This window comes from Oncorhynchus kisutch, linkage group LG17 (assembly GCF_002021735.2).
Source record: "Oncorhynchus kisutch isolate 150728-3 linkage group LG17, Okis_V2, whole genome shotgun sequence".
In the NCBI taxonomy this organism is placed as follows: domain Eukaryota; kingdom Metazoa; phylum Chordata; class Actinopteri; order Salmoniformes; family Salmonidae; genus Oncorhynchus; species Oncorhynchus kisutch.
The window spans coordinates 29934695-29957465 of NC_034190.2; the positions used below are offsets into that span (position 1 = coordinate 29934695).

Consider the following 22771-nt stretch of genomic DNA (forward strand, 5'->3'; position numbering starts at 1 on the left):
ATAGTAACATCTGACGAAAATATCTAAAGACACTGAAGTAGAAACTTTGTGGAAATTAATATTTGTGTCATTCTCAAAACTTTTGCCCACGACTGTACATTGGTACCGGTACAGAGTCAATGTGCGGGGGCACCGGTTAGTCGAGGTAATATGTACATGTAGATTGAGTTATTAAAGTGACTATGCATAGATAATAACAGAGTAGCAGCAGTGTAAAAGAGGGGGTGCGGGGGCAATGCAAATCGCCTGGGTAGCCATTTGATTAGATGTTCAGGAGTTTTATGGCTTGGGGGTAGAAGCTGTTTCGAAGCCTCTTGGACCTATACTTGGCGCTCCGGTTCCGCTTGCCGTGCAGTAGCAGAGAGAACAGTCTATGACTAGGATGGCTGGAGTCGTTGACAATTTTTAAGGCCTTCCTCTGACACAGCTTGGTATAGAGGTCCTAGATGGCAAGAAGCTTGGCCCCAGTGATGTACTGGGCCGTACTCACTACCTTCTGTAGTGCCTTGTGGTCGGAGGCCAAGCAGTTGCCATACCAGGCAGTGATGCAACACGTCAGGATGCTCTTGATGGTGTTGCTGTAGAACCTTTTGAGAATTTGAGGACCCATGCCAAATCTTTTCAGTCTCCTGAGGGGGAATAGGATTTGTCGTGCACTCTTCACAACTGTCTTGGTGTGCTTGGACCATGTTAGTTTGTTGGTGATGTGGACACCAAGGAACTTGAAGCTCTCAACCTGCTCCACTAAAGCCCTGTCGATGAGAATGGGGGCGTGCTCTGTCCTCCTTTTCCTGTAGTCCATAATCATCTCCTTTGTCCTGATCATATTGAGGGAGAGGTTCTTGTCCTGGCACCACATGGCCAGGTCTTTGATCTCCTCCCTATTGGCTGTCTTGTCGTTGTCGGTGATCAGGCCTACCACTATTGTGCGATTGGAAAACTGAATTATGGTGTTGGAGTCGGGCCTGGTCGTGCAGTCATGAGTGAACAGGGAGTACAGGAAGGGACTGAGCACCCACCCCTGAGGGGCCCCCGTGTTGAGGATCAGCGTGGCGGATGTGTTGTTCCCTACCCTTACCACCTGGGGGTGGCCCGTCAGGAACTCCAGGATTCAGTTGCAGAGGGGGGTGTTTAGTCCCAGGGTCCTACGCTGGGTGATGAACTTTGAGGGCACTATGGTGTTTAACACTGAGCTGTAGTCAATGATTAGCATTCTCACACAGGTGGGAAAGGGGCAGTGTGGAGTGCAATAGAGATTGCATCATCTGTTATTGATGTTATTGTGGTTTAGCGAAATGCTTGTGTGCCTAGCTCCAACAGTCCAGTAGTATCTAACAAGTCACAAATCTAAAGAATGGAATAAAGAAATATTAGGATGAGCAATGTCGGGGGTGGCATTGACTAAAATACATTAGAATTATGTATATACATATGAAATGAGTAAAACAGCATCTAAACTTTATTAAAGTGACTAGTGTTCCATTATTAAAGTGACCAGTGATTCCATGTCTATGTACATGTAATTACTGGTGCATGGTTGATCAACCGGATGGTAGCCGGCTAGTGATGGCTATTTAACAGTCTGATGGCCTTGAGATACAAGCTGTTTCAGTCTCTCGGTCCAAGCTTTGATGCACCTGTACTGACCTCACCTTCTGGATGAAAGTGGGGTGAACCTTCCTGTAACATTGGGTGCTGTAGGTGTCCTGGAGGTCAGGCAGTGTGCGTTGGGCAGCCTGCACCATCCTCTGGAGAGCCTTGCGGTTGAAGGGCAGTGCAGTTTCCGTATTAGGCGGTGATGCAGCCCAACAAGATGCCCTCTATTGTGTATCTGTAAATGTTTTATGAGTATCTTAGGGGCCAAGCTGCATTTCTTCAGCCTCCTGAGGTTGAAGAAGCGCTGTTGCACTTTCTTCACCACACTGTCTTTGTGGGTGGACCATTTCAGACAGTGATGTGTATGCCAAGGAACTTGAAGCTTTTCACCTACGCCACTGCAGTTCCATCAATGTGGATAGGGGCGTACTTCCTCTGCTGTCTCTGGAAGTCCACGATCAGCTCCTTCATTTTGTTGACGTTGAGGTTATTTTCCTGGCACCACTCCGCCAGGGCACTCACCTCCTCCCTGTAGGCTGTCTCGCCATTGTTGGTAATAGGCCTACCACTGTTGTGTCGTCTGCAAACTTGATTGAGTTGGAGGCATGCATGGCCACGCAGTCATGGGTGAACAGGGAGTACAGGAGGAGGCTGAGCACTCACCCTTGTGGGGCCCGTGTTGAGGATCAGCGAAGTGGAGGTGTGGTTTCCTCCCTTCACTACCTGGGGGGTGGCCCGTAATGAAGTCCAGGACCCAGTTGCAAAGGACGAGTTTCAGACCCAGGGCCGCAAGCTTAATGATGAACTTGGAGGGTACTATGGTGTTAAATTCTGCGCTGTAGTCAATGAATAGCATTCTTACATAGGTATCCCTCTTGTCCAGATGGGACAAGGCAGTGTGCAGTGTGATGCATCATCTGTGGACCTATTGGGGCAGTAAGCAAATTGAAGTGGTTCTAGGGTGGCAGGTAAGGTGGAGGTCATATGATTGTTAACTAGCCTCTCAAAGCACTTCATGATGACAGAAGTGAGTGCTACGGGGCGATAGTCATTTAGTTCAGTTACCTTCGCTTTCTTGGGTACAGGAACAATTGTGGACATCTTGAAGCATGTGGGGATAGCAGACTAGGATAAGGAGAGATTGAATATGTCCGTAAACACTCCAGCCAACTGGTCAAATGTGTCTTCAGCATAGAATGGAGTCGTGATCTGATTTGCGGAAGGGAGGGTGGGGGAGGGCCTTGTAGCCATCCCGGAAGGGAGAGTAACAATGGTTTTTGAAGCGCGAGTACTACAGGTAATGTGTTGATAGAACTCCAGTAGCGTTATCTTTAATTTGCTTTGTTAAAATCCCCAGTTGCAATATCACATGAAACAGGGCGTTACAGTCTCAATCCTAGCTGACTGGTAGTACTACCCCAGACACAACCACACACAGAACTAAACAGGAAAGAACAGACATTATGTTACTGAATGATCCACAATTGCCTCTTTATTCTCAGGAGGGACACACATCTCTTTTGAGTGCATTGGTACACACTTTTCTAGCAAGAGAATGCAGAGGGAAAGAGGATGGATCAGTGGGCATCTTCTATCATGACTGCTAACCGAACTTAAATGCAAATACACATGCCACAGGATATGTGTGGTTGATACAAGAGTATGAGGTGATGGTGAAGGGGGAAGAGGAGAACCCTGAATGTCATGTACTTTGTGAAAACAAAATCTCAATAAGGAGTCAGTACTATTGTGCACATTGATTATTTTTCAGTTCACAGTCAAATAAGCCGTCAACAGCTATACTTCGTTGATAAAATACCAGAGCATTTGAAAAAGGTAACAAACAAAAAAGTCAAGCGGTTGGTTAACTAACTAGTTCTCTGAACTGTATAATCGAGCCACAATAATTAACCCTAGTTATGCAAGCACGCGTGTGTGTGTGTGTCTCTCATGTGTGTACAGAGGGCAGGCAGATGTTTAAATTGGGGGAGATGTTCCCACACTAGAGCAGACTTTACCACTTAAAGGGATACTGCAAGATTCTGGCATTTATCCACTTACCCAGAGCCAGATGAACTTGTGAATAACATAACATGTTCATGTCTCTGCGTGCAGTTTGAAGGAAGTTAGCAGTAGTTTGCTAACTACCTTTACTACTGTACCTGTCGACTTCCAGTCATTGCACTTAAAATGCCAGAGTCTCGCAGTATCCCCTTAAGCCTGTAGACACATAAGGGAGAGGCATATTGTTAAGCTTGACAGGGCATTTTGTCTTAAACACACTTGTCATGTTTGGGGACTCCACCTTCAGGCCACATACCAAGAGATGAGATGAGTATACAGACGCTAAGGAGTGTAATGGTATTACCACTATTGTCTGATATTTAGGGAGTGGTTGGTGGAATGGGTGGACCATAAAATTGTCCAGGGTAGGGTATAATGCTGTTGTGCCCTTGAGCAAGTGCACCTGACTTCAATAGCTTAATTCAGCTATCTAGTCGTGTAATTCTATGATGTGTGAAATAAAGTTTATGAGCAAGTATTGTCGGGAGGCAATTATACATTCTGTTAATACCAGGTAGTCGTATGGGGCAGCGACCTGGAAAAACTCTGAGCCCTACAATACGAGTCTGGTTAAAAGGTATTGGCTAAGGATTGCTATGTCACCTCCAGAGTTACATTAATTCCTATGATTCATTAGTTTCAGCACGTGATTCTGAAACACTGCCTACTATTGACAGGAGTGTCAGTCTGGCTGGACTGATTTTCCTCTGGGAACTCGACTTTTAATAATGTTTGGCGCTGGGATGAAATTGCCATGAATGCTATAGTCCCTGGGGATATTATTATGTATTGCTCTCTCAGTCTGCACACTGAAATGGATTCTTGTGCACTTCGCAGCCATTGGCTGTAATTAGGAAAATATACAGATGAGATCAATTTTGCAAGTTTTGGTCACCCTGACGAGGGTAGTTTGACGGAAAGCTTGGTACAATAAAGATACATTTGCATTGATATTAAATGTACACTGAACAAAAATATAAACGCAACATGTAAAGTGTTGGTCCCATGTTTAATAAGCTGAAAAAATAAATATATATATTTTTTAAATCGCAGAAATGTTCCATAAGCACAAAAAGCTTATTTCGCTCAAATGCTGTGAACAAATTTGTTTACATCCCTATTAGTAAGCATTTATCCTTTTCCACCATAATCCATCCACCTGACAGGTGTGGCATATCAAGAAACTGATTAAACAGCATGATCATTACGTGGCGCAGTGGTCTAGGGCGATGCTAGGCTCCGACACATTGGTGCGGCTGGCTTCCGGGTTGGTGTCACACAACCCCACAGATGTCCCCAGTTGAGGGAGCGTGCAATTGGCAGGAATGTCCACCAGAGCTGTTGCCAAAGAATTTAAATGTAATTTTTTCTACCATAAGCCATGTAGTTTTAGAGAATTTGGCAGTATGTCCAACCGGCCTAACAATCACGTGTAACCACGCCAGCCCAGGACCTCCAAATCCAGCTTCTTCACCTGCGGGATCATCTGAGGGGTGGAGGGGATGCTGAGGAGTATTTCTGTCGGGAAAAACGTATTCTGATTGGCGGCTCCCCTCATCAGCCATTTGAAATCAATAGATTAGGGACTAATGAATTCATTTCAATTGATTTATTTCCTTATATGAACCGTAACTCTGTAAAATCGTAATAATTGTTGCATGTTGCGTTTATATTGTTGTTCAGTATAGGAATTTCCCCCCTGTATCTATAGCAGCTTGGTTGGGTATGCAGCTGACTTTCACACAAACTGTATACAAGTTTTGAATATTGGCAAAGTTAACGCTAAACACTCAGTGTACAGTTTATTAGGTACACCTATCTAGTACCAGGTTGGAACCCTCTTTGCCCAGAGAACAGCCAGAAATATTCGGGGCATGGAAATGTTGCTCAATTGGTATCAAGGGATCTAACGAGTGCAAGGAAAACATTTCCCACACCAGCAGCATGTACCACTGACAGCAGGCAGGATGGGGCCATGTACTCATTCTGCTTACGCCAAATCCTTACTATGTCATCAGCATGACGCAACAGGAACCAGGATTTATCGGACCAGGCAATGTTTTTCCACTCCTCAATTGTCTACTGTTGGTGATCGCGTGCCCACTGGAGCAGTTCCCTCTTGTTTTTAGCTGATAGGAGTGGAACCCGGCATGGTCATCTGCTGCAATAGCCCAGCCGTGACAAGGACCAACAAGAGATGCCATTCTGCACATCCCTGTTGTACTGCGACGTTATTTGCCTGTTTGTGGCCCCGCTGTTAGCTTGCACGATTCTTGCCATTCTCCTTCGACCTCTCATCAACAAGCGGTTTCCACCCACAGGACTACCGCTGACCAGAAGTTTTTTGTTTGTCACACAACTCTCGGTAAACCCTAGACACTGTCGTGCGTGAAAAGCCCAAGAGGCTGACCATTTCTGAGATACTGGAAGTGGCACGCCTGACACAGATGATCACACTACGCTCAAAGTCGCTGAGGTCACTCGCTTTGCCCATTCTATCATTCAATCGAACAGGAACTGAATGCCTCACTGCCTGTCTGCCTGCTTTATACAGCAAGCCACGGCCACGTGACTGTCTATAGGAGCTAACAAATTTCATGAACGGGGTGAGTGTACATCAACAATTCATTCAATGGGATGCATAGGTCCCAAAGAAAAAGGTTCCATAAAGAAAGGCAGCAGGTAACCAGTCAGGCAGGACCTCTTTAGACTGGCAATTGTGGTTAGAAACTGGCAGGACTTCATTAATTATGATATTTACCATGGGCATTTTTGGCAATAAGTATTCTGTCTCCATCTTTCTTTCCTCTCCTGTGTATATTTCTGTCACACACCCAGACATCAACCCTTGCACCTCTTCTTCTCTCCCTTACTTCATTGTATGTTTAGGTTTTGTCTGGCTCTATTTAATGAAATCTAAATCATCTTGATGGAGTGCTATTGTGCTTTTCCAAGACTCCGATCCCCAAGGGGGCTTGATGGGGCGTCAGGTAGCCTACTGTTCAGAGCGTTGGGCCAGTAACTGAAAGGTTGCTATATCGAATCCCCAAGCTGACAAGGTAAAAAACCTGTCGTTCTGCCCCTGAACAAGGCAGTTAACCCACTGTTCCTAGGCCGTCACTGTAAATAAGAATTTGTTCTTAACTGACTTTCCTGGTTAAATAAATTTAAAATAAAATAATAATTGGTTTCACACGTTTGTCGCAGCCCAAGCTACTAATCATGGAATTCACTTAAGTGTAATCAGAGGTGTTTGTTAGAGATGTAGCTTAACTGTGACACCAGTAAGGCCCGGAGGAGCAATATTGCTGACCCCATTTTACTCCTCATAACATGCATAGGTGGTAGGGGTTGATTTGAAATTGGCTGCTCAACGAACCTTCAGCTGCCCCTGTGGCAGGCCTAAAGGGCTCGCCAGCTGCTCTTTGCCAGGTGGGTCTCTGTGAGGAGGGGGGTACCAGTAGCCCTTCCACATGGCATCCGATGGTCTCCTCAGCGGCCGCTGTGGTCTTGAGCACATCACTCAGCACCTGTCGGAGGCTCTCGTTAGCCTTACGCAGCAGATTCCTGTGGAAAGAAAATAAACAAAAATATGAAATGTTGGTGGGAGCAAAGATTATGGTCTTTCATTCACTTAAAACAAATATTTTTGTTACGGTTGAGGTTGGCAAGACGCATACCGCACAAGTGCTTTGGTTAACTACATATGTACAGTGGCAATAAAAAGTATGTGAACCCTTTGGAAATACCTGGATTTCTGCATAAATTGATCATAAAATTTGATCTGATCTTTATCTAGGTCACAATAGACAGTCTGCTTAAACTAATAACACACAAACAATTATACGTTTTCATGTCTTTGAGCACACCATGTAAACATTCACAATGCAGGGTGGAAAGAGTATGTGAAACCTTGGATTTAAAAACCCTCCTTTGGCAGCAATAACCTCAACCAAACGTTTTCTGTAGTTGCTGATCACAACGGTCAGGAGGCATTTTGGACCATTCCTCATTACAAAACTGTTTCAGTTCAGAAATATTCTTGGGATGTCTGGTGTGAACTGCTCTCTTGGGGTCATGCCACAGCATCCCAATTGGGTTGAGGTCAGGAATCTGACTAGGCCACTCCAGAAGGCGTATTTTCTTCTGTTGTTGATTTACTTCTGTGTTTTGGGTTGTTGTCCTGTTGCATCACCCAACTTCTGTTGAGCTTCAATTGGGGGACAGATAGCCTTACATTCTCCTGCAAAATCTCTTGATAAACTTGGGAATTCATCTTACCGTGGACTGATGAACATCAAGGCTTTTAGAGATACTTTTGCAACCCTTTCCAGCTTTATGCAAGTCAACAATTCTTAATCTTAGGTCTTCTGAGATCTCCGTTGTCCGAGGCATGGTTCAAATCAGGCAATGCTTCTTGTGAATAGAGGTTCTTGTGGTTCCGACTTAGGTATGTATAGTTGTCCACATATTCTAGGTGTCTGGCTAGACTGTAAACTCACCTTCCAGACTCACATTAAACATCTCCAATCCAAAAGTTAAATCTAGAATCGGCTTCCTATTTCGCAACAAAGCCTTCTTCACTCATGCTGCCAAACATACCCTTGTAAAACTGACTATCCTACCGATCCTGGTCTTCGGAGATGTCATTTACAAAATAGCCTCCAACACTACTCAGCAAATTGTATGCAGTCCATCACAGTGCCATCCGTTTTGTCACCAAAGCCCCATATACTGCGACTTGTAAGCTCTCGTTGGCTGATCCTCGCTACAAATTCGTCGCCAAACTCACTGGCTCCAAGTCATCTATGTCTTTGCTAGGTACAGCTCCGCCTTATCTCAGCTCACTGGTCACCATAGAAACACCCACCCGTAGCACGCGCTCCAGCAGGTATATTTCACTTGTCTTCCCCAAAGCCAACAACACCTTTGGCCGCCTTTCCTTACAGTTCTCTGCTGCCAATGACTGGAACAAATTGAAAAAAAAAAAGTTGGAGACTTATATCTCCCTCACTAAATTTAAGTGTCAGCTGTCAGAGCAGCTTACCGATCGCTGCAGCTGTACACAGCCCATCTGTAAATTGCCCATCCAACCAACTACCTACCTACCTCATCCCCATATTTGTTTTTCTGCTCTTTTCAACACCAGTATTTCTACCTGCACATCCTCATCTGCACATATATAACTCCAGTGTAAATTGCTAAATTGCAATTACTTTGGTTCTATTGTCATATTTATTGCCTTACCTCCCCATTTCATTTGCACACACTGTATACAGATTTTTCTATTTTGTTATTGACTAAGTTTGTTTATCCCATGTGGTAACTGTTTTTGTAACACTGTTTTTGCTTTATCTTGGCCAGGTCGCAGTTGTAAATGAGAACTTGTTCTCAACTGGCTTACCTGGTTAAATAAAGGTGCATTTTTTATTTAAAAATAACTAAAGAATAGCAACATTTTGGGAGTGTTTTCTATAGGGCAACATCTCCAATCTCATTGATTGGACTCCAGGTTAGCTGACTCCTGACTCCAATTAGCTTTTGGAGTAGTCATTAGCCTCGGGGTTCACATACTTTTTCCAACCTACAATGTGAATGTTTAAATTATGTAATCAATATAGACAAGAAAAATACAAGAATTTGTGTGTTATTAGATTAAGCACACTGTCTATTGGTGTGACTTAGATGAAGATCAGATCAAATTTTATGACAAATATATGCCGAAATCAAACTTTTTCTTGAAACGTGGTGCTTGGTCATATTCACTGCATACATCTCTTTTTGAATACATTTGTGTGTCGAACAATAAAAATAAAGTAGCTAAAATCTTTTAATTTTGCTCTAAGAGCACCTGCTGAATTAACCCACTTATATAAAAGTATTACATTGTCATAGTCAGTCAAAAACACATCTTATAGTTAAGACATTTTAGTATAGAACGGGTCCCTTGTCCGTCTAACCTTTTATCTGTTTATACAGTGCTTTCGGAAAGTATTCAGACGGACGCCACTCCACATTTTGTTAAATTACAGCCTTATTCTAAAATTGATTAAATCGTTCCCCTCATCAATCACCACACAATACCCCACAAGAACAATGCAAAAGCAGGTTTAGTATTTTTTGCAAATTCATAAAAAATACAACATTTACTGAAATATCACTTACATAAGTATTCAGACCGTTGACGCATTACTTTGTTGAAATACAAATTCATCAAGGATCTCTTTGTACTTTGCGCCATTCCTCTTTCACTTGATCCTGACTATTCTCCCAGTCGCTGCCGATGAAAAACATGCCCATAGCATGATGCTGCCATCACCATGCTTCACTGGAGGGATGATGCCAGGTTTCCTCCAGAAGTGACGCTTGGCATTCAGGCCAAAGAGTCTTGGTTTCATCAGACCAGAGAATCTTGCTTTGGGTGCCAAGCTGGCTGTCATGTGCCTTTAACTGAGGAGTGGCGTCCGTCTGGCCACTCTACCATAAAGTCCTGATTGGTGGAGTGCTGCAGAGATGGTTGTGCTATGTTAGAATGACCAAGTTTTTGGTCAGCACCCTGATTGCTCAGTTTTGATGGGCGGCCAGCTCTTGGAAGAGTCTTGGACAGGTGTGTGCCTTTCCAAATCTTGTCCAATCAATTGAATTTACCAAAGGTGGACTCCAATCTAGGTGTAGAATTTTTATTTGATTTATTTCACCTTTATTTAACCAGGCAGGCTAGTTCAGAACAAGTTCTCATTTGTAACTGTGACCTGGCCAAGATAAAGCATAGCAGTTCGACACATACAACAACACAGAGTTACACATGGAATAAGCAAACATGCAGTCAATATTACAGTAGGGAAAAAAAGACTATATACAGTGAGTGCAAATGAGGTAGGATAAGTGAGTTAAGGCAATAAATAGGCCATGGTGGCAAAGAAATTACAATATAGAAATTAAACACTGGAATGGTGGATGTGCAGAAGATTAATGTGCAATTAGAGGTACTGGGGTGGAAAGGAGCAAGATAAATAAATAAATAAATAAATAAATACAGTATGGGGATGAGGTAGTTGGATGGGCTGTTCACAGATTGGCTATGTACAGGGATCTGTGAGCTGCTCTAACAGCCGGTGCTTAAAGCTAGTGAGGGAGGTAAGAGTCTCCAGCTTCAGTGATTTTTGCAGTTCATTCCAGTCTTTGGCAGCAGAGAACTGGATGGAAAGACAGCCAAAGGATGAATTGGCTTCGGGGGTGACCAGTGAGATGTACCTGCTGGAGAGTGTGCTATGGGTGGGTGTTGCTATGGTGACCAGTGAGCTGAGAAAAGGCGGGGCTTGACCTAGCAGAGACTTGTCGATGACCTGGAGCCAGTGGGTTTGGCGACGAGGGTGAAGTGAGGGCCAGCCAACGAGAGCGTACAGGTCGCAGTGGTGGGTAGTATATGGGGCTTTGGTGACAAAACGGATGGCACTGTGATAGACTGCATCCAAATTGCTGAGTAGCGTGTTGGAGGCTATTTTGTAAATGACATCGCCAAAGTCAAGGATCGGTAGGATAGTCAGTTTTACAAGGGTATGTTTGGCAGCATGAGTGAAGGATGCTTTGTTGCGAAATAGGAAGCCGATTCTAGATTTAATTTTGGATTGGAGATGCGAGTCTGGAAGGAGAGTTTACAGTCTAACCAGACACCTAGGTATTTGTAGTTATCCACATATTCTAAGTCAGAGCCATCCAGAGTAGTGATGCTGGACGGGTGGGCAGGTGCGGGCAGTGATCGGTTGAAGAGCATGCATTTAGTTTTACTTGCATTTAAGAGCAGTTGGAGGCCACGGAAGGAGAGCTGTATGGCATTGAAGCTCGTCTGGAGGTTAGTTAACAGTGTCCAAGGAAGGGCCAGAAGTATACAAAATGGTGTAATCTGCGTAGAGGTGGATCAGAGAATCACCAGCAGCAAGAGCGACATCATTGATGTATACAGAGAAGAGTGTCGGCCTGAGAATTTAACCATGTGGCACCCCCATAGAGACTACCAGAGGTCCGGACAACAGGCCCTCCGATTTGACACCTGGTAAACCAGGTGAGGCAATCATTTGGAGGATGATCAATGGAAACAGGATGCATCTGAGCTCAATTTCGAGTCTCGTAACAAAGGATCTGAATACTTAAGTAAATAATGTGTTTTTTTTTTAAATACATTTGGGAAAAAAATAAAAAAACTGTTTTTGCTTTGTCATTATGGGGTAGTGTGTGTAGATTGCTAAGGATTAAAAAAAATGTTTAATAATTTTTAGAATAAGGTTGTAACGTAACAAAATATTGACAAAGTCAAGTGGTCTGAATACTTTCCAAAGGCACTGAATGTGGGTATAAAAAAATAAAACTATTCTCTGGTAAAGAATATACAATAAATGTGCAGAGGTAAAATCATGACACGTGCAGAGGAGTTAATTATATTCTCTACAAATTAAACTGAAAGTACAGAACATTTCTATCATTCTCTAGTCATACCTCTCAGTAGTGATGACTTGATGATCTGGACAAGAAGAGTCATCCTCTCGATCTTGTGACGAGATATTTCCACCCATGGCCCTCTTCCTCCTGACCTCTTCATCTTTCTCACCTTCCTCTTCTCCCCTCTTCTTCAGTGGATGGACCGGCAGGAGGGAGAAGAACGACAACAGCCCTGTCATTATCACCCATTTACAGACAAGCACAGACTTTCACACTGTGTTGACGATTCCTGGAAACATGAGACGGCGACGGCCAGGCGAGCTGAAGACATGATCATTACATGGAAAGTGGATTCAAATCAGACGAGAGTCGCAGCGCACACCAGTACACACACACACTTACACAAATCCATAGAAGCTAGGGAAACACTAGTATCTTTGTGCTGTTATGGCAACAGGTGCAGCCCTGGACCAGAGTCCATGGCTGATGCAGGAAGTAGAGTGGCTCCCTCTCATGGTGAGGGAACAGAAATGCTGCTCATTCAGATAGAAAACGAATCTAAAGATGTTCATGTTGATTCATAAATGACCGCATTGTGTGTACTGGTGAAGGCTGACGAGGTTTCTGCCACAATCTCTTTACCTTTGAGCTTCAATCTTTATATTTCATAATTTGGTTGAGATTTAACAGTTTGACATTTAAATTAGAAACGAAAAGAGTAGGTACTCTTCATGTCATAATAAGTTAGGCTATTATGCAAAGAGCACAGTCCCAACTGAACATCAGTAAATGCAGTCAATAGATTAACAGGATTTAATGTACTGAGGGTATAACATATTAATAACTACACACATCAAGGTGCCAAAAGCGACAGCCTTCATGGGCATTCGGGGGCTGGTTGCATAAAAATAGCCTGAAGACATTTCAATTCACACTACTGAAAGTGAGTTTCCATTCATCAAACACTGAATAACATTTAGGGATTCTGAAAACAACTCAGAAGAAATTCCAACTAGCACTACTGAGAGTAAGTCTCCATCAAACACTGAAAAACTGCATCATCACTATGGATTCTGATGTCTCTGATGTCTCAACTCTGATGTCTTTTACAGGTGCAACTGCAGAGGTGCAACTGAACTGTAAAATAAAAACATTACCTTTTCTTTCTGTGAGACTCCGCTTTTCACTTGCACTTTTTCACTTTCCTTCTTTCTATTTGCTTTCCTCTCACTCTCTCCCTCAGAAGAATATCCCATCTGCAATAAAAAAGCAAATAGCCTTAATTTATTCAATGACCAAAATGATAACATTCACAATAACATAAAATGGCTGTTTGATGCTTCGACTCAAAATGTTAAAACATTTGTGATGCAGTGGCGTGAACACTATGTGGTAGCTAAGCAAACCCCTACCATCGCCTGTGCACGTTTGTCAAGTTGGTGGTGAATGTCTCTATACATGAAACCTCTTCCCCACACACACACACACACACACACACACACACACACAAGGGGGAAATGTAGCCTAAATGCATGCAAACTCCAGCTATGAACAATAAGGCAATTGCAGTTACAGTTGAAGTCTGAAGTTTACATACACTTCGGTTGGAGTCATTAAAACTTATTTTTCAACCACTCCACACATTTCTTGTTAACAAATTACAGTTTTGGCAAGTCGGTTAGGACATTTACTTTGTGCATGACAAGTCATTTTTCAAACAACTGTTTAAAGACAGATTATTTCACTGTATCACAATTCCAGTGGGTTAGAAGTTTACATACACCAAGTTGACTGTGCCTTTAAACAGCTTGGAAATGTCAAAAAAATTGTGTCATGGCTTTAGAAGCTTCTGATAGGCTAATCGACAACATTTGACTCAATTGGAGGTGTACCTGTGGATATATTTCAAGGCCGACCTTCAAACTCAGTGCCTCTTTGCTTGACTTCATGGGAAATTCAAAAGAAATCAGACAAGATCTCAGAAAAAATGGTATATCTCCACAAGTCTGGTTCATACTTGGGAGCAATTTCCAAATGCCTGAAGGTACCACGTTCATCTGTACAAACAATAGTACGCAAGTATAAACACCATGGGACCATGCAGCCATTATACCGCTCAGGAAGAAGATTAATTATATCTCCTAGAGATGAACCTACTTTGGTGTCGAAAAGTGCAAATCAATCCCAGAAAAACAGCAAAGGACCTTGTGAAGATGCTGGAGGAAACCGGTACAAAAGTTTCTATATCCACAGTAAAACAAGTCCTATTTCAACATAACCCGAAAGGCCGCTCAGCAAGGAAGAAGTCACTGCTCCAAAACCACCATAAAAAAGCCAGACTACGGTTTGCAACTGTACATGGGGACAAAGACCGTACTTTTTGGAGAAATGTCCTCTGGTCTGATGAAACAAAAATAAAATTGTTTGGCCATAATGACCATCGTTATGTTTGGAGGAAAAAGGGGGAGGCTTGCAAACCAAAGAACACCATCCCAACCGTGAAGCACGGGGGTGGCAGCATCATGTTGTGGGGGTACTTTGCTGCAGGAGGTTCTGGTGCACTTCACAAAATAGATGGCATCATGAGGGAGGAAAGGTACGTGGATATATTGAAGCAACATCTCCAGACATCAGTCAGGAAGTTAAAGCTTGGTTGCAAATGGGTCTTCCAAATGGACAATGACCCCAAGCATAATTCCAAAGTTGTGGCAAAATGGTCAACAAAGTCAAGGTATTGGAGTGGCCATCACAAAGCCCTGACCTCAATCCTATAGAAAATTTGTGGGCAGAACTGAAAAAGCGTGTGGGAGCATGGAGGCCTACAAACCTGACTCAGTTACACTAGCTCTATAAGGAGGAATGGGCCAAAATTCACCCAACTTTTTGTGGGAAGCTTGTGGAAGGCTACCCGTACTTTCTACAAGGATTAAGTGTCAGGAATTGTTAAATGAGTTTAAATGTAGTTGGCTAAGGTGTATTTAAACTTCCGACTTCAACTGTAAACAACTAATTTTCAGGATTATTTTCAGGAACATTACAGGATTAGTCTTTAGTGTGTGTTAGGAGGACTCTCGGCACATTATGAACATCCTGGCATCCAATGTCATCATGCAAGTAATGACTAATCATGCAATAAATGTTTTTGAAAAGCCTGGCGTTGCAAGGGATGTGTGTGTGTGTGTGTGTGTGTGTGTGTGTGTGTGTGTGTGTGTGTGTGTGTGTGTGTGTGTGTGTGTGTCAGCAGCACACCATGAGTGTGGGCAGGACATCCACACAGTGAGCTTTCAAAATAAATGAATATTTAATTCAGCATAAATACTGTATCTCAAGCGTGTAAAACACAGGGCTCGAATGACAGCTCAAGTACTCAGATCATACCACACCGGTGCTTATATTTTCTCCCACACTTATCACTTATGAGGACATAGAATTATCTACTGTAAGCTTTCAGGGAAAGTATTTATTTTATCTTTATTTAACTAGGCAAGTCAGTCAAGAACAAATTCTTATTTTCAATGACGGCCTAGGAACAGTGGGTTAACTGCCTTGTTCAGGGGCAGAACAACAGATTTGTACCTTGTCAGCTCAGGATTTTGAACTTGCAACCTTTTGGTTACTAGTCCAACACTAACCACTAGGCTACGCTGCCGCCCCGACCCAAGCACCATTACATTGAGGCCTGCTAGGCCCTTTAGCAAAGCCAAAAATCTAAACGAAAAGTTACTATGGCATATACTTTTTGGCGTTGCGTTAGTTTTTGTCTCATACATACTTTTGGTGACAATGCTAGCAAACAGGCTACGGTCTTCCGAATGAAAATAAGCACCCTGTGGGTGTAGCCAATATTGCAGCAGAGTGAAGCATCTTTGGTTTGACGTCACAGCCTCTTCGAATAGGAACACTTTGGACATGACGTGATAGTAGGCTATGGCTTAGGCTAAAAAAGTATTGAGAAAAAGAGCTAGAGGGAGAAGGAGCGAGGGAGACAACGAGTGTAAGGACACAGTGTTATCCTTCAAAAGGCCCCTGAAGGGTTTGTACAAAGCAAACCACACCATGTGAGGTATAATAATATCCCTCCCTAGGCGATCAAGTGGTTTAACCCACTAAGTGCTTCTCAATATGAGGAGCAATGGGTTAGACAAGACAATACTTGGCTGGTGAATGAAAATCACTCCACTTCATTTCAAACTCGTCATTTAACACAGAACTACATTCAGCTTCTACGGAGAGTGGTTTTATGTGGTTAGATTGCATGTTTCGAAGAGCATAAAAACTCATCCAAGTCCTAAGCCTGTGCATCTTAGAAACTAATGCCAACCTCGGTGTCATAACCCCAAATACAAACAATGAACACATGCTACTGTGCAAATCAAATACTATCCAGAAATCCCCCAATGCTAACCTGCTCAGATCCTGGACCTCTGCGGCGAAGCTGCTCTTTAATCCCATGGAGTTCCGCAGTCCTCTCCTCCAGCTCTTTCTCCAGCCTTTCTTTTTCCTCCACAATCCTCCTCTGCACCTCCTCCAGAGAGATGCCCTTGGTGAGTGAGCTCCTAGGGGTCTGCTGCTCCTCTTCCACCCCTGCGTCGTCCTCCTCGGACTGGGTCTGCATGGCTGAGGTGGTCTCGCGGGCGCTCTTCGTGATTCGGGCCAATTCGCTTTGCTGAGCAAACTCCACCGACATCTGAACTATGACCTAGGAGATATGAGCCAATCATAGTGGAATGGTTTAAATGTAATGTTGACAAGTGAAAGGCAAAACATTTTAAAATGTATATTTTCAAATAAATAAATAAATACCAAGCTTCTACAGATTATTTTTCATTTACAAACATTTGCGCTAAAATAATTATGTTATTGATTGTTTGATTATGGCTTTTCAAATCCCCCAGTATTGCTATCTGCAGCGTTAGCTCTAGGCAAATATTGCAATTCTTCAGCCATTCCTGGATCTGTGACCAAAAACGAGCTACATATGAACAATACCAAAATAAATTATCTAATGACTGCCTCCTCACAGCAAAATCTGCAGTGCTGGGAAGATTGTATCCCCCATTTATATATAACATTCCAGTGGTTGCAAGAATTTTGTATAGTAATTTAAATTGAAAAATTTGAAGTTTTGAATCAGTCGTTGTTTTGCATATCAATTCATAAACCATGTGCCATGGAATGGTTACATTGAAAATCTCTTCCCAACTATTTTGCAATTTATATGGCACAGCTGTCAGTTTTTTGGTAAATGTTTTTATTTATCACACTTTTCTTTAACCATTTATGTTCTTTAATACAGGGCTGACAAAAGTTCCTTACTTTTTTCCCCTTCCACTTGCTTCTTCCATTTTTCTGGTAATGCTGCAATTAGTTGGTTGTAATTTTGGATAGAGCAGACATTCCCATATGTCCGTGTTAGCTGCATGTGTGACATAACTCCACCAGTCCTATTTATGATATCATTCACAAAAATTATACTTTAAAAAAATAGTATATCTGAGTTTAACCACAATATTTGTTGCATAATTTTTTTCTTTATTTTCAAGTGGATTAAACTGAAATTGCAACCAACTTTCTCAGGCTTGTTTTAAAAAATTACAATATTGGAGATTATTTTCTTTTCAAACAACCGAAAATGAGCAGGTGTAATCTGAATAAAGGGAAAAGGCCATTCTTGAACATAGGATGAGACATTCCTACCAATTTTCTAGAGAACCAGTTTGGATTAAATATAACTTTTCTATGACTGATGCCTTTAGTGAGAGGTCTAATGCTTTAATAATTTCTGCCCTCCGAATTCATATTCGTTATATAAATAGGCCCTTTTAATTTTGTCTGACTTGCCATTCCAAATAAAATGGAATATTTTTTGTTCATATAATTTAGGTCAGGTCAATAGGTGTAGGCAAAACCATAAGCAAACAGGTAAACTGTGATATGACTAAAGAGTTAATCAGGGGTGGCCAGAAGAGGACTGGCCACCCCACATAGCCTGGTTCCTCTCTAGGTTTCTTCCTAGGTTTTGGCTTTTCTAGGGAGTTTTTCCTAGCCACCGTGCTTCTACACCTGCATTGCCTGCTGTTTGGGGTTTTAGGCTGGGTTTCTGTAAAGCACTTTGAGATATCAGATGATGTACAAAGGGCTATATAAATACATTTGATTTGATTTGATGATTTTTCCACAAAGAGACAGGTATTTTCCTTTCCACGGTAGCAAGATCTTATCTATTTTTGCTAACTTTCTATAAACATTTACTGGAGTAAGATAATTTCTTTATTTGGGGATTTGTAAACCGAGTATTTCCACATCTCCGTCAGACCATTTAATTGGTAAACTACACGGAAATGTAAAATTTGCTAGCAAAAGTATCTAGATCCTTTATGATGCCGTGGAGACATTCTAATCGTGGTTTTAAAACAAAACATGAATCATCAGCATACAATGACACCTTAGTTTTTAAGCCACGGCTTTCTAATCCCTTAATATTATTGTTTGATCTAATTTTAACAGCTAACATTTCGATGGCAATAATGTATAGATATGCCGATAGTGGACAACCTTGTTTTACTCTAGATAGTTTAAAACTTTGAGATGTAGCAATTATTTACTATTTTGAACCTAGGGTTACTACACATAACTTTAACCCATTTTATAAGAGATTACCCAAAATTGAAATATTCTAGGCATTTATATATAAGCTCTAGTCGTACTTTATCAAAAGCCTTTTCAAAATCAGCTGTGAAAACCAGGCCTCGAATCCCAGATATTTCTGAGTATTCCATTGTTTCCAGTACATGTCTTATATTAGCTCCAATGTAAAAAATGAAAGAAAAAAAACTGTGATTAGGATGAAGAATATTTGACAATACTTTTTTAATTCTAAGCACCAAGCATTTTGCTAGGATTTCTGCATCACAACACTGAAGTGTAAGAGGTCTCAAATTTTTTTATGGATTGGATCTACCACTTGGGTCCTGTTTCAGTAATAATGATATCAGACCATCTTGTTACGTGTCTGATAATATACCATTTACATGAGTTTCTCTGTACAGATGTTAATTTTACATTATTATTGGGAAAAAAATCCACACAATTAATTTCAGTTAGTGCATATGGATATGTGTTCTTGCTTGTTAGTCTTAAGTCATTCGACAAGACCAGTTTTGGTCATTACTCTTCAAAGAACAATAGGACCTCAGAGATACAAACACGTCAGGAATGGAGGTCGTTCAGAATACGAAATTGCTCCTCGTTAGGAAATCAAGTTTTTTTTTTTACTATGTAGAAAACATGATTTTCATACCTAAGTTAGTCTGTAACCTACAATAACTCTGTTTTTCGGGGGGGTTTATAATTGTCCCTGTTCGGCAGTTAACTTCTTACTTTAGCTATCTCCTCCTCCACCCTCTCCTGGTGTCTCCTCTCCTGCACGCCTTGGTCCTCCGTGCTGGGTCCCTCGATATAGCATTTGCTCCCGTTGATGCCCTCCGGGTCCGGCTTCACCTGCAACTGCACGTCCTCCTCTCCTTCCTCCCTCACTCTCTCGCTCTTTTCCTGCACCCTCTCTTCTCTGAGTCTGCTGAGCTCAGCACAGTGTTGTTCCTTCAGCGCTGCCACCTCCTGGTGGTACTTGTGGTAGAGAGCTGTCCTCAGTGTCTGCAGCAGCGCCATCATGCCCATAGACTTGGCTGGCCTGCGTAGCTCCGTGTCCAGACCCACCAACAACGCATCCTCCTCCACCAGCTAGAGACGAGGGGGAGGAGTGGACAAGGAATAGGATGGGCAAAGGATAGACACAGACATAAAAATAAATTAACCAGAGGGAAACGTATATGGAAGAAAAATAGGAGAGGAGGTGAGAAAAATATAGGAATTGAGCAAAAGTCAGGAGAAAAGAGGGAAAGATCCAGAGGCTTTTCAGAGTGTGTGCCCCCTCCCTTCCTCCTCAGCCACCCGCTGGAGAGAAATTCAATGATTCTACTTCCTATGCCTTCAAGGCTGAAAGATGCACCGGTAAATAGAAGTCAGACATCCTATAGAGTAGAATTTCAGTTCGGCTAGAGCACCACTACGTCAAGCTACAATGGTAAGTCTTTCCCTTTTCTCTTTTTTTCAGCTATGCCTCTCAATTAGTGAATCGTTATTGTGCTATAATAGCGCCTGGTGTTGGTTGCTCTCGATTACTCATTTTCTATCACTTTCCATCTACTTCCCCCTTTCCCTCCACCTTTCAGTCTACTCCATGCATTCTACATCCCTCTCTCTCTCTCACCAGACAGCTCTCCATTTTTCCTCCCTCTCTAACCCTTTATTTCTGTCTTTTCTTTCTGTCTCCCTCAATCTCTGAGCTCCTCTATTCTCCGGCTTTCTTCTCTGATGTGAGAATCAGCATCTCACGCTGCTAGACCAGAAAGCAAGGGAGGTAGCGAGAGCAAGTGAACAAGCGGGAGGTGGATTGATCGTGAGACTTGACTGAAACGGACCGGGTCACTCATGTAGAGAGAATCGTCCTTTAATGCAGGCGAAGACTTGATTACCGTAGTAGTATATACAGTTGAAGTCGGAGGTTTACATACACCTTAGCCAAATACATTTAAACTCAGTTAACAATTATTGACATTTAATCCTAGTAAAAATTCCCTGTCTTAGCTCAGTTAGGATCACCACTTCATTTTAAGAATGTGAAATGTCAGAATAATAGTAGAGAAAATGACTTATTTCAGTTTGTATTTCTTTCATCACATTCCCAGTGGGTCAGAAGTTTACATACATACACTCAATTAGTATTTGGTAGCATTGCCTTTAAATTGTTTAACATGGGTCAAACGTTTCAGGTAGCCTTCCACAACAAGTTGGCCCATTCCTCCTGATAGAGCTAGCGTAACTGAGTCAGGTTTATAGGCCTCCATGCTCCCACATGCTTTTTCAGTTCTGCCCACAAATTTCCTATAGGATTGAGGTCAGGGCTTTGTGATGGCCATTCCAATACCTTGACTTTGTCCTTAAGCCATTTTGCCACAACTTTGGAAGTATGCTTGAGGTCATTGTCATTTGCGACCAAGCTTTAACTTCCTGACTGATGTCTGGAGATCTTGCTTCAATATATCCACACAAATTTCCTCCCTCATGACGCCATCTATTTTCTGAAGTGCACCAGTCCCTCCTGCAGCAAAGCACCCCCACAACATGATGCTGCCACCCCCGTGCTTCACGGTTGGGATGGTGTTCTTTGGCTTGCAAGACTCCCCCTTTTTTCTACCAAACATAACAATGGTCATTATGACCAAACAATTACATTTTTGTTACATCAGACCAGAGGACATTTCTCCAAAAAGTAGATTATTTGTCCCCATGTGCAGTTGCAAACCGTAGTCTGTTTTTTTTTATGGCGGTTTTGGAGCAGTGGCTTCTTCCTTGCTGAGCGGCCTTTCAGATTATGTTGATATAGGACTCGTTCTACTGTGGATATAGATACTTTTGTACCGGTTTCCATCTTCACAAGGACCTTTGCTGTTGTTCTGGGATTGATTTGCACTTTTTGTACCAAAGTACGTTCATCTCTAGGAGACAGAACGCGTCTCCTTCCTGAGCGGTATGACGGCTGCGTGGTACCATGGTGTTTATACTTGCGTACTATTGTTTCTACAGATGGATGTGGTACCTTCAGGCATTTGGAAATTGCTCCCAAGGATGAACCAGACTTCGAGGTTTACCATTTTTTTTCGAGGTCTTGGCTGATTTCATTAGATTTTCCCATGATGTCAAGCAAAGAGGCACTGAGTTTGAAGGTAGGCCTTGAAATACATCCACAGGTACACCTCCAATTGACTCAAATTATGTCATTTAGCCTATCAGAAGCATGATATAATTTTCTGTAATTTTCCAAGCTGTCTAAAGGCACAGTCAACTTAGTGTATGTTAACTTCTGACCCACTGGAATTGAGATGCAGTGAATTATTAGTGAAATTATCTGCATGTAAACAATTATTGGAAAAATGACTTGTGTCATGCACAAAGTAGATGTCCAAACCGACTTGCCAAAACTATAGTTTGTTAACAAGAAATTTGTGGAGTGGTTGAAAAACAAGTTAATGACTCCAACTTAAGTCTATGTAAACTTCGGACTTCAACTGTAGCTAACGCTAGCATCCACGCTATGCTAACCGCTTACATAACAGGCGCCTCGACTCTTCAACTTCCCCTCGGATAAAAATCAGTTTAAACACGTGGCGTTTCACTGCAGCCTGCCACCTAGGGATCTGGGGAAGATTTTAGCCAAAGGCAGCATTCCATTCATCCCCCTCCTCCATTGCTCGTAGTGACGGCTAATGGAGTGTCTTTATTCAAATCAGAGTTTTTGCCTCGAGAAGAGATGGTGTGTGACAGGAGAAGATTTGGCTAAGTGAGAAGGGAGCAAACCTGTAGTTCCTCTGCGTCCTCTTCCTCGGTCCGCAAGCCAAGCTGGGCAGCACTGGACAGGCTGAAAGACAAGGCAGAATTAAATATAAAGACCGAAGACATTAGTGAATGGTAAAGGGTAAACAAACATCCACCATACTGAAGACAGCGTACTAGTGAATCTACTAGTATTATTTTTCAACATCTGACTTTTTTTTTTTAGGAGATTGAAAGTCATGATTTACTTTAAGTCTGAAGTTCAGTTAATTTTCAACCACCC

At 42.3% G+C, this 22771-nt stretch overlaps 1 protein-coding gene across 8 annotated transcripts in view; it reads right to left on the reverse strand.

Moving 5' to 3' along the window:
* The window catches only part of akap9 (A kinase (PRKA) anchor protein 9), a 137422-nt gene that overhangs the window by 63190 nt on the left and 51461 nt on the right, over positions 1 to 22771 (reverse strand). For 7 of the 8 annotated variants that reach the window (XM_031793529.1, XM_031793533.1, XM_020505389.2 and 4 more), the window contains 6 exons: positions 22513 to 22573; positions 19477 to 19836; positions 16502 to 16795; positions 13254 to 13352; positions 12154 to 12284; positions 7040 to 7227 (listed from right to left, as the gene is read on the reverse strand). In XM_031793529.1, coding sequence (XP_031649389.1) covers positions 7040 to 7227; positions 12154 to 12284; positions 13254 to 13352; positions 16502 to 16795; positions 19477 to 19836; positions 22513 to 22573 — 1133 coding nt within the window. The remainder of the gene's footprint in view (positions 1 to 7039; positions 7228 to 12153; positions 12285 to 13253; positions 13353 to 16501; positions 16796 to 19476; positions 19837 to 22512; positions 22574 to 22771) is intronic. The other variant, XM_031793528.1, reaches the window with a different exon arrangement.